We start from the raw sequence: 24,025 nt of genomic DNA, 5'->3' as shown, positions 1-24,025 counted from the left end.
CATCATCACTGTTCCACAAGATGCTTAACATTATCTTTTGTGGGTGCATGCAAGTCTCTGTATGAGGAGTTGCTGCATTTTTTGGGCTCCACCATTCCTTTCTTTTTGTTACATTAGCATAAAGACACCATTTATCATCACCAATAACAATATAGGATAGAAATGGTCAGTGTTGTTGATGAGCCAGTTGACGAGCAAGCAGAGATGCACATATGGCCACCTGCTGATTTTTGTGATTTTGGCTTAAAGCATGTGGTACCCAAACACCAAATTTTTGAACCTTCCCAATTGCATGCAAATGTTGCACAATGATGGAATTGTCACATTTGACAGTGGATCATTGTTGATTAATGCATTCAAATGATCTTCTTCAAACCCTGAAGGCCTTTCTGAACGTGGAGAGTCACTAATGCCTCCTTAAAACAAGAAAACCAGTTTCTTGGCATGCTCTGTCCAATGGCATTATCTCTACACTCGGAAAAAATGTTTCTGACTGCCTCCACTGCTGTCACCCCTCTGTTGAAATCAAACAGAAGGATATGTTGAAAATGTCCCAATTTCTCCACTTGGCACTCCATTTTCTAACATTCACAGGTCTACTCACCATCTCCAAATGTCAGAATGACAATATGCAATCAAAATAGCAACAGTGAACTACAAGTAAAAAATAACAATCAATAAATGCACCAATAGCAACAGGAATATCAACATGCAAAACAAAAATGCTACAAATTTATGCACCAACCTAGTAGAAATAGTAGCCTTTTCAGTAGTTGCAGGGGGAACAGTCCAGATGACTGATTAATCTGGCTTTGTAACATTAACCATTGTAGCCTTAGTGTGCTGTTACTGAACAGCTGAAAGCAAGGAGAAGCTACAGCTATTATTTAACCTGAGGTCATGCAGCTCTACTGTGTGCTTAAATAATAATGATGTACTCTTGGGTGTAATATTCTGTAATAAAAATAGTCCCCCATTTGAATCTGTGTGCAGGGTCTACTCAGGCAGATATCATCACCAGGAAAAACAAAATTGGCAATGTATGGGTCAGAGCATGGAATGTTAGATCCTTTAATCGGATGGGATGGTTCGAAAATTTTGGAAGTGAGATGGATAGGCTCGAGGTAGATAAGTGGGGATCAGTGAAGTTTGATGGCACCATGAACAAAACTTCTGGTGAGGTGAATACAGGATTGTAAGTACGAAATCAGATAGGAGTAATGGAGAAGTAGATCTAATAATGAATAAAAAACATTGGAATGCTGGTAAATTACAACAAACAGCCTATTGAACATATTATCACAGCCAAGATAGACGCGAAGCCAACAGCCACCACTGTAGTATATGGCAACTAGCTCTGCAGATGAAGATATTGAAAAAAGTGTGTGATGAGATAAAAGAAATTATTCAGAAGTTAAGGGAAATGAAAATTACTTTTGATGGCGGACTGGAATTCAGTAGTAGATAAAGGAAGAGAAGGAAAAAAAAAAAGGAGGTGAATATGGACAGGGGGAAGGGAATGAACGAGGAAAGATCATAATTTAATCATAGCAAGCATTTGGATTAAGAATCATGAAAGAAGGTTGTATGTGTAGAAGAGACATGGAGACAACAGAAGGTGCCATTTTGATTATATGAGGGTAAGATGAATTTTGGAACCAGATTTTAAACTGCAAGACATTTCCAAAGGCAGATGTGGCCATAATTCATCGGCTATGAACAGTAGATCATAACTGAAGAAATTGCAAATAGGTAGGAAATTAAGATGATGAGACCTGGATAAGTTGATGGAACCAGTGGTTGTTGAGAGCTTCAGAGGAAACATTAGGCAGTGATTGATTAGAACAGGGGAAAGAAATGCAGTAGAAGGCGAATAGGTAGCTTTGAGAGATGAAATAGTGAAGACCCGACAGCCGAGGATCAGGTAGGTAAAAAGACAAGGCCTAATAGAAATCCTTTGAGTATCACAGGAGATACTGGATTTAACTATGAAAGGACAAAATATAAAAATGAAGCAGGCAAAGGGGAATACAAATGCCAAAAATAAAAAACAGAAAATAAAATAAAAATACAGTAATGAGATTGACAGGAAGTGCAAAATGGCTAAGCAGGAATGGCTAGAGGGCAAATTTAAGGAAGCATATATAGAAGCATATATTTGATTAGATAGACACTGCCTATAGCAAAATTAAAAAGGGAAATGTGCTTCAAGAGAATATTATAGAAATAGAAGAGGACATAGATCAAGATGAGATGGGGAATGTGATCTGCAAGAACAACTTGACAGTGCACTGAAAGACAAGTCCTCTAGAGTAGGTGACATTTTGTCAGAACTACAGATATCCCTGAGAGAGTAAAAAACAATTCCATCTGGTACACACGGTGTATGAGACATGTGAAATACCCTCAGACTTCAAGAAGAATGTAATAATTCCAATTCCAAAGAAGACATGTGCTGACAGGTGTGAATATTACCAAACTCTCAGTTTAATAAGTGATGGTTGCAAAACACTAACACGAATTATTTACAGAATAGTAGAAAAACTCTTAGAAGCTGACCTCAGGGAAGATCAGATTGGATTCTGGAGAAATGCAGAAAAGCAGTACTGAACTCTATAACGTATCTTAGAAGATACGTTAAGTAAAGGCGAACCTATGTTAACACCTTTTGTAGGTAGGTTTTAATGATGTTAACGCAAATACACTCTGTGAAATTCAAAGGTAGCAGGGGTAACATACAGGAAGCGAAAGGTTGTATTCAACTTGTGCAGAAACCAGATGGCAGTTATATGAGTCAAGGGGCATAAAAGGGGAACAGTGGTTGAGAAGAGAGAAAGACAGGGTTGTAGCCTATCCACAATGTTATTCAATGTATACAATGAGCAAACAGTAAAGGCACCAAAGAAAAATTTGGAGAAGGAATTAAAGTTAATGGAAAAGAAAAACTTTTAAAGTTTGCTGATAACATTGTTATTCTGTCAGAGACAGCAACACTCTTGGAAGAGCAGTAGAATGGAATGGATAGTGTGTTGAAAGGATGATTCAAAACGAACACCAGTAAAAGCAAATTGTAGGATGTCGAATGTAGTTGAATTAAAATGGGCAGTGCTGATGGAGTTAGATTTGGAAATGGGACACTGAAAGTGGTAAATTAGTACTGATTGGACTTAAGAAAACAAACTAAAGATGTGTTGTCTTAAACTTTTTTGACAAACTTGTTTGTAATAAAGAAGCTATATGGAACATTAAATTTGCCAGAACATGCAGACTGACAGCAGAAGCGTGTAGAGTCTCAGAAAGAACAGTGTGACATGTCTGTGTCATTGTACTTTCTTCTTCTTCTTCTTCTTCTTCAGAAGAAGAAGATGTGAGTACTGTCTTCCATTCACCATGAAAGGCTTATAAATGGGAAAGTGGAGCTACTCAAATGGACAATTTTAATAAAGAAGTGATCCACAAGATAGTATTAGAATATCAAAATAGAGGAGAGTACCCTATGGCCACAAAAGTCCCTGCCCAACTACAACACACAATAGAGTATGAGGAGTCAGAAAGAACCATTCCTCATCTTCTGAAAGACATCACTTTTAAGTTCAGAAAATGTAATGAAGTACCAAATTTCTTAAGAAGCAAAGGGATATTGCTGCCTTGGGAGCTACATTTTGGTGGGCTGCGCATGTATTACATACAGAGGAAAATAGGCCTGTGGTATATGTGGACAAAACTTGGGTTTTGAAACACACAAACAAATATTTTTTGCATGGCTCTGAGGGTAATGGTGGCCTGAAAGTATCTACTTGTACTTTGGTACAGAATACATATAAGTGTTTCAGGTGTTTGTTGCTGTGGAGGAAGGTCTGCAACTGTTGCAAATATAATCTGTTTGGGAAGTAGGCTAATATTCTTGATCCTATTAATATGAACCATAGGAGCAAGAATCTTTGTGACACCATGTGAGCTCTCAAACATGCAGCTCGTGAAGTCATTTTAAATAAATCCCATTCATTAGTTTGACAAGACAGTAATAATGTCTCAGATATTGTAATATTAGGTTTTATCATTTTCATAATGATTGACATGAATGTTCTTTTGGAAAGTACTCCATCATATTCTACACTAAAAATAGAGAAGTCTAAGTTTTAGAATTTACACCAAAATTTGAAATGGGCACAAATTGGAAATGCTGTAAGTAGATGAGCTGACCTAGTGAATTCAACCTGGATGTAGTAAGATAGTGTTACTTAGTGGGCAAGTGTATCTCGCGTACCTGCCACAAATTTCATGATGTGCGAGTGAGAAGCCTATTACATAAGTAGCACTTAGTCTGTCAGAGAGATGTGTTAGGAAACCAAATCATTCTTGTAATTTCTGGGAAAGAATTTTTTCACTAACTTTCCTGTGGTTAATTTCCCCTTGACCAAGGGGATTTACTCTGCAGTTTGGTCCTACCGAACTAGACATGTAAATAAATAAATAAAAGTTAAGTAGTCGGAAGTTACAGCCTGTATCCCGCTGGGTTATACTTAATGCGAATAGCGAGTTGTTTATAGTAGATGTATGGCTATGATTGTAGTACTGTGCAGTTGATAAAGTTTCATTGGCAACTTCAAATATCTTTTTGCAGAATCTTTGAAACATGATATTATGGCAATGAATGGAAGCAGCGAAAATGAAGAAGGAGCTGTTCCCCCTGATCTATGGGAAGATGAGGAAACTAAGCGTTTTTATGAAAATTTTCCCGATCTTAAGGAATTCATACCGAGCCTTCAAGTGCGGGCTGTGGAACCAGAACCAGTGGTAAATATTCATACTTTATGTATTATTAACCATATTGTTAATAATTACAATGTACAAATGTACTGTCCCTCACTGGCTGTAGACCTTGCCAAGCTGGGATGGCTTGTATGCCTCAGCAATACAAATACCAGCACCAAAGGGATCTCTGTCAAGAGGCCAGACTAACCTGTGACCTCTGAAATGGGGTAGCAGCCTTTTCAGTAGTTGCAGGACCAACAGTCCAGATGATTGATCTAGCCATGTAACAGTAGCCAACATGACCTTGCTGTGTATTGTGAACAACTGAAAGAGAGGGGAGACAAGAGACATTATTTTTTTCACCGTGGGTATTATGATTTATGATGATGATTGCATCATCTTTGGTAAAATATTCCAGAAGTAAAATAGTTCCCCATTCAGACCCATGGGCAGGGCTACTCAGGAGGTTGTCATCATGAAGAAAAACAAAACTGGCTTTGTAGTGATTGTAGTGTGGAATTTTTGATTCCTTACTTGAGATTGAAGTTTGATATAGAGGACATTAGTGAAGTGCAATGGCTGGAAGAAGAGGACTTCTGGATAAGTCAGTACAGGATTATGAAACAAAATGAAATGTGGGTTCAGGGGGGGGGGGGTGTCTGGTAAATGCAGGAGTAGGCCTAGTAGTGAATAAGAAAATACTAATGTAGATGAGCTGCTTCAACAGCTTACTAAACACGTTGTCGATGCCAAATGGACATGAAGCCACCACCCACCCCAGTACTACAACTTAATATGTTAATCAGCTCCACAGAAGACGAAAAGATTGAAAGAACGTATGATGAGATAAAGGAAACTGTTCATATTTTTAAAGAGGATGAAAATTTGATTGTAATGGGTGACCACAAATTGGTAGAAGGAGAGATGGAATAATAGTAGGAGAACGTGGACTGGGGAAAGGATTGAAAGAGTAAGCTGCCTGATAGAATTTTGCACAAAGCATTATTTAATTTAAGCCAACATTTGGCTTAAAAATCACAAAACAAGGTTATCTGCTTGGAAGAGACCTGGGGATACTGGAAGGCTTCAAATTGATTGTATAATGGTAAAACAGAAATTTTGGAACCAGATTTTATACTATAAGAAATTTCCAGGAGCAGCTGTAGAATCTGACCGCAATTTATTATTTATGAATGGCAGATGTAAACTGAAGAAATTGCAAAAAATGTAAGAAATTAAGGAGACAGGACCTGGGTAAATTGAAGGAACTGGAGGTTGTAGAGAATTTCAGAGGGAGCGTTGGGCATCATTGGACGAATGCAGGAGAAAGGAACATAATAGAATATCAATGAATAGCCTTGAGACATCAAATAGCAAAGGCAGCAGAGGATCAGATTGGTAGAGACAATGCCTCATGGAAATCTCTGGATAACAGAGGTGCCATTGAATTTAATTGACAAAAGAAGGAAATATAAAAATGCAACAAATAAAGTGAGTGAAAGAAGCAGGAATGGCTAAATGACGAGAGGTGAATGAATCCTGAAGTAGAAAGTTCCAAAATATTTAATGAGACTTGGAATGTATCTCGAAAAGACAGGCTAAACACCATTGGAGAGGGGGGTGGGGGAGTGTTCATTGCAGTTTACAAATATATTGTGTTTATTGATATCAAAATTGAGGCTGCCTGTGACGTTGTCTAGACACAAGTAACCGGCCCATGTGGTCTCAAGTTAATCATTGGTTATTTTTACCAGCTGCCCGATTTCACTGTAATAGTTGTAGAACCAGTCAAAGAAATTGTACTCTCAGTAGTGCCAAAGTACACCGATACTGCAATATTAGTTCTATAGGCTGAGATGTCTGTGGATTCATTGCAGGTTTTTCGGAGGATACACGGTCATGCATAGTAGTTCTTAATGCATTTTCTGGAAACTATCTATAGCAGCTAGTGCGAAAACCCACTCACAATGGAAATATTTTAGACACTATAGCTACAAACAGATCTGACCTTATCAACAGTGTCAGGCAGGGATCAATGATGATATCATCATACTGACAATGGTTACTAAAGTTAATAAATCTATCCTGAAGGTGAGGAGAGTTTTTATGGTAGGAAGAGCAAATCAGCAATTGTTAGCATCATACGTACTGTATTTAACTCGAATCTAAGCTGCACTCGAATCTAAGCCGCTCCTGAAAAATGAGACTCGAAATCAAGGAAAAAAAATTTCCCGAATCTAAGCCTCACTTGAAATCTGAGACTCGAAATTCAAGGGGAGAGAAAAGTTTTAGGCCGCAGTTCCAAATCGAAACAAAGTTGGTCCATTGTAATATGAGACACAATTTAGGTCGAATGAATGACGATACAGCTACAGTAGTTTGGTTCGAGTCGTAAGCTTAGCAGTTAAGCTTTACCAGGTAGCCATTGCTATGCGTCAGGCGCTCCGTCCGTATTTATACGGGTACCCTTCCTTTTTCACGTGCTTCATCTGGTATGAATTGATTGATTATTTTTCTTTGTTCCGATAAGTGCCGTTCTCTTTGTTATAGGTGTTTACATCACTCTAAGCTGAAAATGCATTACTGTACTGTGTCATGCATTGTTTGTCGCATTCTAATAATGAGTGTTTACGGCCTGTCGCCGCTCGTGGGATGGCTTGCTTTTGTGCATCCTACCGCCGCTTACAATTAAAAAAAAAAGAGAGGAATTGTATCAAGCGAAACAATGGCAAGAGACTGCTATTTGTTGTTACTTATACTGCTGCTTTCTTTGATAATGATCAACAAGAACCAAATAATAGACTGCGTATGATAGAAGATGTTTCTCCATTTGAAAATCTTTGCAGACGCCTCTTTAGTACATTACATTCTGCACAGAAATTAGAGTCGTCTTAGATTTAAAAATCTAGTCAATTGCCTTGCTTCATTTCTGACTGTATCACTATTAGGCATAATAATAATATGAATATAAACATGACATGATATGTATATTCTTCCGTGTTTGCTGTTGTCACACTCTAGTTTCGTAGTTTATTAGGCAGACAGGATTTAAATGAGATTGCAGCAAACACGAAAGAATACATGGCAAAATGTTTATATTCGTATTATACTTATGGCGAAGAGAATACTGCATGTGATTCACAGTTCATAAAAGTTCCTATTAGCAACAATCTCTTCTTACAGGTAGGAAAAAATTCAGAACATAGAGTTGGTCATATTGACAAACATCCCAAACAGTCTTGCTAGTCGAATTTTCGTAGTACATTGAAATGCTGCGACATTCGAAGATGAACAATACGGAATTTGTATTTACTTTGTTGGGTAATGTATGGAAATGCAGTGGTCGAAACTCGAGGCGGAGAAAAAAAAGCTCGTCTTCCACCCTTTTTTTTTTTTTTTTAATTTATTTACTGACGCAGAGGTTTTGGCACCAGTATTTATCTTTGTGCCTGCAAAGCATGCCTGTGTAGCACTACATATATTCGACGGCAGAAGTTAGTTGTGGTGGCACCTACCAACATTTTTCAGAACTTCTGCTTATTTTGCACTCGATTCTAAGCCGCAGGCGGTTTGTTTGGATTACATAAACCGGAAAAAAAGTGCGGCTTAGATTCGAGTAAATACGGTAGACACTTGAATGGACATCATTTAGTTCCAGTATGGTGCTGGTAGATGGATTATGGCCAAAGTTTAAGCTGGTTGTAAATCATGCTCTGGAGAATTATGTGCCAAGTAAGTGAATTAAGGATAGGAAAGATGGATCATGGTTTAATAACAAAATTCTGAAACTGCTGAGGAAGCTGAGATTGTCACACCTTCGTTTCAAAATAGACTGTTGAAATTTGCTTGGGCAAAAGTTGGTAGAAATTTGTGCTTCTATAAAACGATCAATGTGCAAAGCTTATAACTACTTCAGTCATCATACTTTAATGAAAGATCATGCCGAGAATTGAAGAAAATTGTTCTCTACATAAAAGGCTTTCTATCCAGTCACTTGTCATCCAGTCTGGTGTGGCAACATCTACATGTATATCTATACCCTGCAAATCTCCATGTGGTACATGCAGAGGGAAGGAAAGATGCAGTTTTAAATTTTGCATTAAAGAAATCATTCATGCAGGAGAATCATTCAACCATACCATTGTTTGACCATTGCACAGGCTCTTGTGTGGAGGACATAGTAATAGGCATTCCTAGAGTAAAGAAGCAACGGAAAGAGTTGGAAACAAATAAAGGGAACATGTCTCTTTTTCATGAATCATTGTTCAGAAAATTTAGAGAACCAGCATTTGCGGCTGACAGCAGAAAGATTCTACTTCTGCCAATGTATGTTTCACGTAAGAACTGCAAAGACAAGATTAGAGAAATTAGGGCTTGTACAGTTTGTTTTTCCCTCACTCCGTTTGTGAGTGAAATGGAAAAGGAAATAGCTAGTAGTGGTACCAGGTACCTCCACCATGTAGTGTATGGTGGCTTGCAGAGTAGGTATGTGGCTGTGGATATGCGAGGCAGTAGAAACATGAATAACTAGGGGAAATATAGATACTGTCTATTAGAAAATTAGACAGACTTTTTGGAAAAAAGAGAAGCAGATGTACAAATATTAAGAGCACAAATGGCAAATCAGGTCAGTGTTATGGAAAGAGAAGAGGAAGTAGAGGAAGATGAGATTGGAGATGAATTCTGCAAGAAGGGTTTGGCAGAGCATTGAAAGACCTAATTGGAAACACGGCCCATGTCTTTCCCTCATAATTATTGAGATCCTTGGGAGAACCACCCAAGAGAGAACTATTCCACCTGGTGTACAAACTATGTGAGACATGCAAAATACCAAAATACCTTCAGACTTCAGGAAATGTATAATAATTCAGATTCCGAGGAAGGCAGGTGTTAACAGGTGTGCATACCACCAAACCATCAATTTAATAAGTCATGGTTGCAAAGTACTAACATAAATTGCTTTGAGAACAATGGGAAATAGAAACTGACACCAGGAAAGATCAGTTTGAGTTCTGGAGATCTGTAGGAACCTGCAGGGCAGTATGAACCCTACAACTTATCGTAGAAGGTGGATTGAAGAACGACAAACTTATGTTAGGCATTTGTAGATTTCTATAAGTCTTTTGACAATACGCATCTACATGACGATTCTGCAATTCACAGTTAAATGCCTGGCATAGGTTTCATTGAGCAGTCTTGAAGCCATTTCTGTGCCGTTCCACTGTCGAGCAGCGCACTGGAAAAACAAACATTTAAATCTTTTCATGCAAGCTTTGATTTCTCTTACTTTATTACAGTTATCATTTTTCCCTATGTAGGTGGGTACCAACAAAATACTTCTGCATTTGTAGGAGAAAGTTAGTGATGGAAACTTTGTGGAAGGATCCTGCCGCAACAAAAAATGTCTTTGTTGTAATGTTTGCCACCCCAGCTGTTGTATCATATCCATGAGGCTCTCCCCCCTCTTTCATAATAATGCAAAAGAGCTGCCCTTCTCTTAACTTTCTCTATGTTCTCTGTCAGTCCTATCTGATGGGGGTCCAACAACATGCAGCAATACTCTAGAAGAGGGCGGACAAGCATAGTGTAGGCTTTCTCCTTAGTATATCTGTTGCATCTTCTAAGTGCTCTACCAATAAATCACAGTATTTGCTTAGCTTTTCCCAAAGCATTATCTATGTGATCATTCCAATTCAAGTTATTTGTACTTGTAAACCCAAGTATTTTGTTGAATTCACAGCCTGTAGGTTTCCGTGATTTATTGTGTAACCAAAATTTAGCTGATTCCTTTTATTAATCTTGCAGATGACTTCACACCTCTCATTATTTAGAGTCAGTTGGGATTATTCAGATGATGTAGATATCTTGTTTAAATCCTTTTGCAATTGGTTTTGATCATTACAATGACTTTATGAGGTAGCAAATGACATCATCATCTACAAACAATCTGAGAGGGCTGCTCAAATTGTCTCCTAAATCATGCATATGGATTGGGAACAGCAGAGGGCCTATGAACTTGTTTGGGGAATTGCAGTATCACTTTGTTTTACTCTGACTAACTGTCAGTTACAATGAACAGTGACCATTGACAGGAAACCAAGTTTTTCAGTGAAACTGAATGTAGCACTATCATCAGCAGCTGGTAGATTCTAACAAAAGCGAGAAATTGCATGAAATACTATGTAAATAAGAAATTAATCATTATTGTTTATGTGGCAAATGCTATGATTGTAGAAGTACAAGGAAAATACTTTTTAAAAGCAGTAGAACAATAGCCAGTGGAATAATGTCAACTTGCTTTGTTTTGAAGCCGTATGTGAAAGTGTGAATGACTATTACTAAAAGAGAATATCCATGTGAGTCATTTGAACACAGAAGAGAAAGCAGCCATTATGGAGCTGTGGACCACGCACAGCAGTGTTTTCCATTTGCTAAGAGACAAAGTATCGTCTACAAATAGTATTAGGTGCTAAATTAAACAGATACTGTTAGCCAGGATTGCACAATTCAAAAGTACTCAAGGGCTAAACCAAAACTAGAATCTAATGCATGGGCCCAGTAGACTTGCTCAATTGTGTCAAATATAATCTTTAAATCAATAAAAATTAATCACTATTCCAATGATTAATTATTACTTTATTATGCAGGGTGATTCAAAAAGAATACCACAACTTTAAAAATGTGTATTTAATGAAAGAAACATAATATAACCTTCTGTTATACATCATTACAAAGAGTATTTAAAAAGGTTTTTTTTCACTCGAAAACAAGTTCAGAGATGTTCAATATGGCCCCCTCCAGACACTCGAGCAATATCAACCCGATACTCCAACTCGTTCCACACTCTCTGTAGCATATCAGGCGCAACAGTTTGGATAGCTGCTGTTATTTCTCGTTTCAAATCATCAATGGTGGCTGGGAGAGGTGGCCGAAACACCATATCCTTAACATACCCCCATAAGAAAAAATCGCAGGGGGTAAGATCAGGGCTTCTTGGAGGCCAGTGATGAAGTGCTCTGTCACGGGCTGCCTGGCGGCCGATCCATCGCCTCGGGTAGTTGACGTTCAGGTTTCATAACTAACCTTTTTCGTAGGACTCTCCATACAGTTGATTGTGGAATTTGCAGCTCTCTGCTAGCTCTGCGAGTCGATTTTCCTGGGCTGCGAACAAATGCTTGCTGGATGCGTGCTACATTTTCATCACTCGTTCTCGCCCGTCCAGAACTTTTCCCTTTGCACAAACACCCATTCTCTGTAAACTGTTTATACCAACGTTTAATACACCACCTATCAGGAGGTTTAACACCATACTTCGTTCGAAATGCACGCTGAACAACTGTCGTCGATTCACTTCTGCCGTACTCAATAACACAAAAAGCTTTCTGTTGAGCGGTCGCCATCTTAGCATCAACTGATGCTGACGCCTAGTCAACAGCGCCTCAAGCGAACAAATGTACAACTAAATGAAACTTTATAGCTCCCTTAATTCGCCAACAGATAGTGCTTAGCTCTGCCTTTTGTCGTTGCAGAGTTTTAAATTCCTAAAGTTGTGGTATTCTTTTTGAATCACCCTGTATATTTTCCTTGAACTGTAATGTAGAAATGGCTGACGTACTGTATAGGTAAAGACTATGTAATGCAAACAGCAACCAAAAATACTGAAACTTGGTGAAACTACACAAAATTTATTTTTGAAGTCCTGTATAAATACATCATTTGCAGAATATTTTTATTAAAAGACACATTTAATGACAGTAGGGAATGAATGTTTTAGTAGCATACTAGCATGACAGACTATTACTTATGAAAACAGTATAAAATGATGATAAACTGAAACAAAGCTTTAATTAGATACATTGCATCTCCTGTCAGCTGCAAGGTTTTCAAAGTCTGGAGTCATATTTGATGTTGAAGTTTTTAATATGTGTTCTAAATGTTCGTCAGTTAAACAAGAGTGAAATTTGTTTTTATTTAAGTTCAGAAGAGGAAATATTTGTTCACATATATAAGTGCTGCCAATTATACTGAATGCTTTTATTGCTTCATCTCTTAGGTTATTAAATTTATTTTTGTCCAAGCTTTTTATAGAAATCAAAAAGACCATATTTTCTGTGCTTGCTTTTATAGATTGGAGAACACAGAATTTATATGATCTTCAGTTGTATGTCCACAGGAATCCCTTCTGGGAAAGGATCTTCAACCACCTTGAACATGATTTCCTCCTCTTTTGACAATGCAAACGTCTTGTAGAATTCTTCAGTTAATTTATCAGTGTCACGAGAAAATTTCATTCCTAGCACTGCATGTATATCAAGAAATTGTTTTGCAATTAGTAAAATGGGTCATGTCTCCTTTCAACAATTGTTTCTTCAAACAGATGGAAAATAGTGACTTTCCTTATAGTTTTGAGTGTTCATTTAAATGAGCTGTTATATCTGTGAGAAAACACAGGTCATTGATCCAGTTTTCATTTTTCAAGTAAGGAAAGACCTTTCGATCATTTTTCATAAAATCAACTATTTCCTCTGTCAGTGCAAAAAAGCGCTACAGTACTTTCCCATGACTTGGCCAACAAACAGCCCTATGATACAATAAATCCCTGAATTTTGCACCCGCTGTTTCTTCAAGAAATGCAAAAAATGTTCAATGTTTAAGCCCTCTTGATTGTGTGTACTTGATAACAAAAACCACAGTTGACATGATAGGGTTGCATCCTAGAACTTTGCTGCATAACACTTGGTTGATGAATAATTCAGTGTAATTTGCTTATTGTTTTTCTGGCATATTCTTTCAGCAGTGAAACTGCACCAGTCTTCTTTCCGCACCTAAAAGGTGATCCATTCGTGCAAATGGCCACAACATTTTCTAAAGTCAGACCCAGTTTCTTTGTGACATTCATTTACTTCATTAGAGATGTATCCACCAGTTGTTTGCTCTTTCATGGAAGACAATCCACTCAGTTCTTCTGTGGTATTGAAATTGTTATCAATATCGCTGATGAAAACGAAAAGCTATGTGGTATCATTTACGTCAGAATGTCATCCAGGCCTAATGAGTAATACTTGAATTCTTAAGCTTTCTTTCTTAACTGGTTGTTAAGGTTGGTAGAGATACCATTGCACTCTTCTTTGAACTGTCATCTCGGACAAGCTTATGCTCACAAAAATTTTACTTTTTTCTGGGCATAGTTCTGATACAACAATCACCATGCACTTTAAGAAATCACCCTCCGTGAAAGGTTTTTCAGCAGCAGCAGTTTCTTTAGAGATTAAGCAGCTTAGTTTTGTAGCTGCTTCACTCTCTGTCTTTGCATTCTTGAAAAATAGCAGTGGACTGGACAAAGATTTTAGCAAATTTGACGCCTTGATTTTCCTCTTATTATCATTCAATTTCGCCAAATTAGTACATTTTGATTCAAAATAATATCGTATATTATATTCTGTTACATCTACAATTGATTTGTGGCAAATCAAACTACTTTACCTGTCGTACAGTATAAAAAGTACATATTTGTTCACTCCGTATTAAATACTGTGCGCACAGACACAATTTTTCACGTACATTTCTTCCATTCTTTCTGCCTACCTCGAAATGAACCCACTAATAATTAAAACTCGTGCTTTAGTGTGCACACACGTGTAAAGCAGAGGGCTCTCGATAATTGACACGAGCTGTAAGTAAAGTGGTATGTTTGCCTTGAGACATCTGATTTGAACTTCAAACGAAAGACAGTAATTTCGGGACAAGTCTATTATATAGATTTCGAATAAACCCTTATATGCCACATTCAACAGAGTGAACTCTCTGAAGTTAGAGTAACACACCTTGTCACCTTTCTTATGTATGGGGTGGATTATACCTGTAGTCCATTTTTCTGGAATTCTTTCTTGATCCCTGAGTAAACAGATAAGTTTATGTATCTATTTGTGTAAAGTAATGCCTCCTCTCTTTAGCGGATCATGAACTTATGAATGAATAAAAAAGAATCGAGTATGGAACAGTATGGAGACTTATTTAGATGAATATATCTGGAAATTCAAGAGATGTCAGTTGAATAAACTCACTAGGTGACACATGAAGATGACTTTAGAGAGCATGAAGACTCTGAAACACATATTTGGAAGATATGACTTTGATTTGGTGGGTCCTTTGGACTAGTCAGACTGAGGAAATATGTATATCCTTACACTTCAGCATGTGCTGGTCATGTTTATGGTAGCTGAACCCATTGAATGGCAAAATACCATTACAGTAGTGTGGAATCTAGTTGAAAAAATACTGAGGTACTCAACACTGCCAATACTGTTGAGTGACATGGGAAGTAATTTTATGAGTGAAATCATGAAAAGAGTATGCAAATTGTTGCCAACAGAGTAGATACAGGCTGCCAACTATCCTCAAATGACTGGAGTGTTAGAGAGTTCGCACCAAACATTAACAGAGACATTGTGACACAGATTGGGGCAGTTGCATTCCACAGATGGTTTTTCTGTATAATACAACACCACACAGTGCAGTGGGATATACATCACATGAATTGTTTTTGGGACAGCATGCAATGTTTCAGGGATATTACAAAGGGATCAGGCTGGACTGATGTATAATTTTGGTGACTGTGTGGCAGAATTGACAGAGCACGTGCAAGATACGCACTCATGTGAGAGAGCCTGCAGCTCATGGTCTAGTGGCTAGCATTGCTACCTCTGGATCACAGGGTCCCAGTTTCAATTCCTGGCCGAGTTAGGGATTTTTCTGCCCAGGGACTGGGTATTTGTGTTGTCCTCGTCATTCCATCATCATTCATGAACGTAGCTAGATTGGACTGTGTACATATTGGGAATGTGTAAGGGTGCTGATGACCATGCAGTTGAACGCCCCACAAAGCTATCATCATCATCATCATCATCATCATCTAATGTGAGAGAGACCACAGGGCACAGTGCAAGATATGGAAGAAGGAATATTATGATAAGGCACAGAATCCAAAATGAATAGATATGTACCCAGAAGAATAGTTCATAATGAGAGGTAACCTCCATGGTATACAGTCATTGTAAAGACACTTTTCAAGGAAGAGAGATTACTGCATAATTGGTGTAAAACAAAGCTTAGGGCTATAGATAGAGAGATGCTGAATGAAACATGTTTGGCTGTCAAGAGAGCAATGCATGATGTCTTCAGTGACTGCTGTAGCAGAATATTGTCATGTGATCTTTTGCAGAATCCAAAGGTACTCTGCTCGAATATAAAGGCTGTTAGTGGCACCAAAGTTAGTGTCCAGTCCCCCAGCGAACGAGACAGAACTGAAATTGAGGGTAGCAAAGCAAATGCTGAAATGCTTACCTCCCTTTTCAAATGTTCCTTTACAAAGGAAAACACAGACGAATTGGCCCAATTTAATCCTCGTACCACTGAAAAGATGAATGAAATAAGTATTAGTGTCAGTGGTCTTGAGAAACAGCTGAAATCATTAAAATTGAACAAAACTCTAGGCCCTGATGGAATCCCTGTCAGATTCTATACTGAATTTGTGGTTGAGTTAGCCCGTCTTCTGCCCGCATCTCGTGGTCGTGCGGTAGCGTTCTCGCTTCCCACGCCCGGGTTCGATTCCCGGCGGGGTCAGGGATTTTCTCTGCCTCGTGATGGCTGGGTGTTGTGTGCTGTCCTTAGGTTAGTTAGGTTTAAGTAGTTCTAAGTTCTAGGGGACTTATGACCACAGCAGTTGAGTCCCATAGTGCTCAGAGCCATTTAATTAGCCCGTCTTCTAACTATAATCTATTTAAATCCCTCAAAAAGAACCATGCACAGTTCTTGGAAAAAGGCATAGGTCACACCTGTCTATAAGAAGGATAGTAGAAGTGATCCATGAAACTACCATCCAATTTCCTGGACATCGATTTCCTATAGAATCTTAGAACATATTCTGAATTCAAACATAATGAAGTATCTTGAACAGAATGACCTCCTCAATGCCAACCAGCATACATTTCAAAAACATTGATCATGTGGAACCTAACTCACACTTTTCTCGCATGACATACTGAAAACTTTGGATCAAGGCAACTAGGTAGATGCAGTGTTTGTTGATTACCAAAAAGCATTTGACTCAGTACCACACCTATGCTTACTGTCAAAAGTGCAATCATGTAGGGTACCGGGTGAAATTTGTGACTGGATTGAGGACTTTTTGGTAGGGAGGACACAGCATGTTATCTTGGATGTAGAGTCGTCGTCAGATGGAGAAGTAACTTTGGGTGTGGCCCAGGGAAGTGTGTGAAGACCCTTGCTGTTAATGTTGTACATTAATGACATTGCAGACAATATAGTAAAATCAGGCTTTTTGCAGATAATGCAGCTATCTATAATGAAGTACTATCTGAGAGAAACTGCATAAATGCAGTGCAGACTGGCAACTTACTCTAAATGTTCAGAAATGTAAAATTTTGCAGTTCACAAAATGAAAAAATGTAGTATTCTATGACTATAATATCAGTGAGTTACTGGAATCGGCCAACTCATACAAATATCTGGATGCAACACTGTAGGGATATGAAATGGAATGATCACATAGGTTCAGTCATGGGTAAAGCAGGTTTATTGAAATACTGGGAAAGTACAATCATTCTACAAAAGAGATTTCTTAGAAATCACTTGGGCAGCCTGTTCTAGAATATCGCTCAAATGTGTGGGCCCCATAGCAAATAGGACTATCAGGTGATATGGAACGTATACAGAGAACGGCAGCATGAATTGTCACAGGTTTGTTTAATCCATGGGAGAGTGTCACAGAGATACTGAAGGAACTGAACTGTCAGACTCTTGAAGACAAATGTAAACTATCCTGAGAAAGTCTTATTAACAAAGTTTCAAGAACCGACTTACCAACTTTAAAGGATTACTCTAGGGATATAGTAAACCCCACCTCCCCCCCACCCACACATATCGCCCATGTAGGGATGATGAGAGTAAGATAGAGTAATTACTGCATGCACAGAAGCATTCAATCAATCATTCTTCCTGCATTCCATCCGTGAATGGACCAGGAAGAAATCCTAATAACTGGTAAAATGAGACATACCCTCTGCAATACGCCTCACAATGGTTTTGTAGAGTATAGATGTAGATGTAGAAACAATTCCATTTTTGTGGTAAGGTTCTGTTGTTTGATGAGGGCGTACAGTGAGGCAGATGACATAAATTAGATACACAGTAGCAAAGTCCATACCACATAGCATGAACAAAGGGACCTAACATAGTAATCTGTCTAAAATGAAATAATTATCTTAGAGTCCATGCCAGCAAACTGAAGGAGATATTTTAGCTGTAGTTGTTCGGTGTACTCAACAACAATATACAAAGGTAACAAACACAATGCCCATGTTGTCATGAAAATGATAAATTTCAGTGTAACTTGGAGAAGAGTGAGTTATTTCAGTTTGCTAGAGCTGTTAAAGAAATTTGAGCACACTGAGATTCTAGTGAGGTGAGAATCGAATTCTTTAAAGAATGGTTGTCAGTGTTGAATTTGAGTGCAGCAGAATGCAAAGGTACGAAACATGCATTACATTTGCACAATGGAAAGGTTAAGAAAAGCACAAGTCTAATTAGACAACTGGCGCAGAATGAATTCCATATAAAGAAGCAAGGAAGCTTAAACTGAATGCTGGACAAATGTGGCGCCACATATCTTGATGCAAAAATAGATGTGTTCGAAGGGGAATAGAAACTGTTACTCCAGCTGTCAAAAAAGCAAGTAACAATTGTTAAATGAACTCTAGCTAGTTTGAATAAGATGGGAAGTCCCATTGCCAAAAATGAACAGATATAAGCAGGGAGTGAAACAGTTGAGCCGAGACGTAGGAGAATAAGAAACCACACTGACAGATGGTTAGAGAGAGCTGTAATTCTGATATCACTGTTAATGAACACTTAATACAACTTACTGGCACTTTCAGTGAATTAGAGCAGGAATATGATGTCATAATAACAACAATCTGATCAGTCCATTTCAGATTGTGCCTAGAACTGATCAAGCATGACGAACAGCTCTCTGTCACCCTTATGGCATACAGTGATTACCAAATGACGAGAATTATTGACCTGGCTGTTTTCATTCCTGGGAAAATTTTTAGTTATGTGTTCAGTATCGTGCAAGTAGATGATGATTTGTACAGCCTGTATGAGCACAACCATTGCTGCCAAAACAGGATGGAGTAAGGCATTTGTTTGTGTACATTGCCCTCAAAAACAAGCTACTGCTTATTGATGATGCAAGAAGCCAGAATATGAAGCTAATTAGTGAACAGTTACAGTGTAAAAGAGTAGATTAAAGTCTCAGAATATGTAAGCAAGTGTTCATTCTTTTTTGCACATATGACCATGAGATGTGTGAGGATATGATGCATCAACCAGTCCAAGAAGTTCCAAAGGGCTGCTTCCAGAAACTAATAGTGTTATACAAAAGTTTGTGGATACTGCTGAGTAACGTAGAATGGCTGTTTCTTGCCCCAATGGATGGAGGCATTATTGGCATCTGTCATGAAGGAAGACCCATAATCATCATCCAGCAAGACATTGGAAAAATTAAAATTTCTAGGAAAATGTCATGGATATACTGCCCAAATGGTAATAGACCCTGAGCATTCGATACAAACAAATGTCAGCAGTGACGTTGTGCTGAACTTGAGCATAGTAAATAATGAGATGAAAAATATCAGTGAACTTAGCTGGATTTGCCAATGTAGCATGCAGTTAGGCAATTAGATAACATAGCAGCTGCAGGGCATAAGCTCGGTGAATTGAGGAGTGAGACCGAGTATCAGGAGAGAAGTGCTTTTAGCAAATTTTTGATATGTCATTTCTTTTTTCTGGCATTACATAGTCTCGGGCATACTGGTTATAGTGACTCTATGCTCTCTGTGTGAATACTGTAAATGCTCAAAATTTGTTTGAACACACATTTTCAAACCATTAGGTGACAGTTGCTGTGGAATAATAAGTGTTAGAAATATAAAAATACTATTGTTAATCATTGCCCAGATAGGGATATAGTGACGGATCATCCTACTCGAAGGACATTGGAAGACAGTGAAGAAATAATTTTTAATAGATTCCTTACATCTGTTAGGCATGTGCAAAGTGATGTTAGATGCTTCGTCTTTCAGGCAAAACACCAAATCTGCCTTCTGTAAGAACAGAAAAACACTAAAAGCAAACTTGTGATCCCACCATGAAGTGTAAATTATTGTAAAGTTGATTGTAAATAAAATTTGTAGCCATTCTTCGCAGAAAACAGAACTGTAATATTGATAGAACATTTCTATTAATTGTAATACAAAAGTTCCACTCTTCCAGGAAAAAGATTTGTTTATTGTTTTAAAGCAATTGCATGTTTCTATTGCTTATCATTCAATCACTGTGAAGCAATTCTCTCTCTGAAGACAGTGCCTATACATTGTTCCTCAGGAGGGTGGATGGGAGGGGGGGGGGGGGTGTTGTGTTATTTGTGGATAATGAAATGAGAGAATAAGCCAGAATGAATGATTTTGATTGTGAGTACAAAGATTAAGGTGTTGGCCGGAAATTTTACATAGACTTGTGTGATAAAATTGCTAAGAGCAGTGGGGCGCAGGCCTCATGCGGGCTGACGATATACGGTCACAAATGAGAAGTCACCAGTGAGGATTGGGTAACCATATACAGACTCACAGTGCTGCAGGGTGTGGCCAGAAGGGCACAGCCACTGTGAGGGAATATAAGGCAGTGGTGAGACACCCTGGAGCCAGTTAAGAGTTCAGTCACCTGAGAGAGGCTTCTTGTAGGGCAAACATGGGCTGAATTGAATTTCACAGTTCAGAACAGTCATCTGAGAGGGACATCCGTATAGGACACGTGCGGGTCACGAACTTCGAGTAGTCATTCTGGCTCTGCTCATGTCATTACTTAGCCGCACACCTTCTTCCAGGGGAAATTTGTAGTCAGGAATAGTGTATTTTCTTTCATTCATTCATTTTTGCCCAGACAAGCAGTAAAGGCAGTGGTTCTTCAGTTATTGCCTTTTGTTCATATATTTTTTGGCCAGTTCCATAATTCCATCAAAACATTCAGTTAACCATCACAAAGTTAGCTAACTATACGGACCTTCCTGGATATTAACATCATTAAGCATCTAGACCACTAGATGGAAGCGTCAATAAGTTTTGCTATTTGGGCAGCAAATTAACTGATGATTGCTGAAGTAGAGAGGATCAAAATGAAGATGCAGTAGCAAGAAACACATTTCTGAAAAAGAGGGATTTGTGAACATCTAATATCAATTCAGATTTTATGAATTCTTTTCTGAAAGTATTTGTCCAGTGTGTGGCCTTTTATGGCAGTGAAACATGGACTACTAGCAGCCCAGAGAAGAGAATGGTAGATTTCATAATGTGGTGCTATAGAAGAATGGTAGATTTCATAATGTGGTGCTATAGAAGAATGGTGAAGGTTAGGTGGGTGGATCGAATAACAAAATGAGGGATCAAAGAATTTAATTTGATGATATGAGGAAATGAGTGTGATGAGGAGGGGGGGGGGGGGGGGGGGGGCTAAAAATTGCAGGAGGATACCAAAAGATGAGTACAGTAAGCAGGTTCAAATGTATGGAGATTGTGATTATTATACAGAAATGATAGGGCTTCCACAGGATAGTGTAGCATGGAGAGCTGTATCAATCCACTCTTGAGACTGAAGACAACTGCTGCTGCTTCAGTGAAATTTCAAAGTTAAATGGAAGAGAATGGCTGTTCTTCTAATAGTAACTAATCAGTTTTGTAAGTGCCACATCTGTCAAAAACATCAGCCATGCAGGAATGCAGTCTGGGGGCATCATCGACAACTGTCAATATTTCAGCAGGTAAAGGTAAAACTGCAGCAAGTAAGCACTGTGCAAGTGAATATAAAACCCCAGTTTTCAGAGCAATTCCATAAGGACACTGACACACACACACTAATCACTAGTGCCACATTATGCTTAAACTTGTGTGAATTGCTGTTGAAAAAACATTGCAGGAGTCCTGCAGGTAAGGGTTTCTCCCCCCCCCCAGGCGTTACCCCATATCTTCGTGGGGCCTGAATGTTGATCGGATTATGGCATTGGCAGTAGTAGGGATTGCCAGATACCCTTCCTGTTGCCACCCCCCTCCTCTTCCCCTCCACTCTCCCTTCAGGATGGAATTTTTATGTTCTGCCTGCCTGCATGCCTGAATCTATTGTTATACCACGTGAAAGTGTGAGAACGTTTTTTGAAGTGTTTGTGAATCCTGTAACTGAGGTGGACTGTTGATAGCAGTACAAGTATAACTAATGGCAAAAGAATGAATAATTCCTATATCATTTAAATGTGGTAATATTCTATGTACTCTGATCTATCTCCATTTGCACAATATTAAGGGAGCTTGTCTGTCCCAAGAAGAAATTAGGCCTTTGCTTGATTTTAAAATTCACTGGCATTTTTGTACATTGTACAAATAAACTTAAGTTTCTTTTATTGCTCTTCTTATGAAGCAAATGTGTTCGGTTTATGCCAGAACTTAAATGTCTTTCGGTCTCTTGGCATTGTCGGAAAGGGAGGCCAGTGGTGAGTAGAGGAATGGGTAGTAAAGGGGCCAAGCAGAGAGATTTCATCTAGCAAGAAGAGGTTTGATTTGTGAGATAGTGAGGAATTTATCAGGACTTGAATTCAAATTTGAAGCTGAGGTGATAAAGTTCATATCCACAAAATCTTTTGATTGTGATATCAGTGACAATACATAGGGAGTCCACTGCCAGAGGGTCAACTTATCACTAAATGACTATAGAATTGAAGCCTTTAACTGATTATCTGTAACTACTTGCTGAACCTCTGGAAGTACTTTCTTTCTTATAAGCGGCATGTCCATAAACAATTTTAATGCAGGAAAACAGATTGCATTCTGTGAATTCTAAGATATAGATATGCTATGATGGCCCCCAAAATTATGCAAAGACTCATAGTAATGAAAGCAAGCTCCTCTGGATTTAAACACACCTTATACCACACTTGCTATAAGGCATACACACTGTTAGATGATGAAATAAGTGTATGATGTTTTGAGTCCAGTTTCACTAATGAACAGTGTTTTTAATTCTGTGATTTGGTGTTGCCTTTCCTGTAAAATAATTCTGTGAATTATCACCATTCTAATCAGACATTTATTAGTGGTTGTAATGTCACAGGTCTCAGAAGAAGCACTGGATGCAGAATTTGAGAAAGATTTGAACTGTATTTCACCAGAGGAAGAAACACTCCCTCCTGAGCCTGAAGGTTTGTAAAATTTTATTAATAACTATTCTTCCATATCCGAAACCAGCACTACATTATAATACAGTAGTTCTGTTTCCTACATTTTTTACTTAAAAGTATTTTTGTTGCCAATCTTCATACATATGAGGTCAACTTAATGTAAAAATAGTTGGATTGATGCAATAGAAATCGCAACCCCTATGTTTTCTACCTCCTGTGCACTTGTAATGCATGTGGGTAGAACATGCCGCTAATTTTGTTTCTCCCTGTACTTCATTATTTGAATATCAGTTGGCTGTCAGCAATGTAACTGTGTCGTCATACAAACATTGGCTTTTCTTGTTGGAACTGTTTGTCATTATGCCATCATATGTAACCTTTATTAATTGCATGTTGTTATTTAGTGTGCGTGCAAATTTTTCATGGCCAACTGTGATTTCTTGGGCATATCCCTAACAAAAAAGTTTGCAGGTAATAAGAATTATACATAAATATAGGTAATTCAAGAAAACTGAGACCTAAGTCTTGACCTTTAAACATTATCAATGCATTTTGTGCTGTCATGCTGCAATCTAGTTACAGAATTCATTTTAATTTATTTATTGTCATGCACCATACTAAAAGGGTGCCTTCTTTCATTTGCTTAGAAATATAATTTTTTAAATATGCAGATGAAGATAGGTTGTTACCCACTGCATAGAAGATAGCAGGTCAGTCTCTCTTCTATTTGGTGAATGGGAATCTGTATTATATTGCAGCCTGGATTTACCATGAATGCCTCTGATGTTCTGAGTACTGTTTCTATTTAATTAATATTGAGGATATATTAGCCTTTATTTATGTAAAATTTTTGCTGTATAACGTACCCGGATATATCTCAGTGTTGTTGCTGATGATGATTGGTTTGTGGGGCACTCAACTGTGCGGTCATCAGCACCCATACAAAGTCACAATTTTTACACAGTCCCA

At 38.2% G+C, this 24,025-nt stretch overlaps 1 protein-coding gene across 2 annotated transcripts in view; it reads left to right on the top strand.

Annotated features, from left to right (window-relative positions):
* LOC124554809 (regulator of nonsense transcripts 2-like) overlaps nt 1–24,025 on the top strand; it is a 233,707-nt gene that overhangs the window by 106,017 nt on the left and 103,665 nt on the right. For both annotated transcript variants that reach the window (XM_047128465.1, XM_047128466.1), the window contains 2 exons: nt 4,625–4,797; nt 22,990–23,077. In XM_047128465.1, coding sequence (XP_046984421.1) covers nt 4,625–4,797; nt 22,990–23,077 — 261 coding nt within the window. The remainder of the gene's footprint in view (nt 1–4,624; nt 4,798–22,989; nt 23,078–24,025) is intronic.

Source organism: Schistocerca americana, chromosome X, assembly GCF_021461395.2.
Source record: "Schistocerca americana isolate TAMUIC-IGC-003095 chromosome X, iqSchAmer2.1, whole genome shotgun sequence".
Lineage (NCBI taxonomy): Eukaryota > Metazoa > Arthropoda > Insecta > Orthoptera > Acrididae > Schistocerca > Schistocerca americana.
The sequence above is the reverse complement of the archived record's forward strand: the minus strand, read 5'-3'. Positions and strand labels throughout refer to the sequence as shown.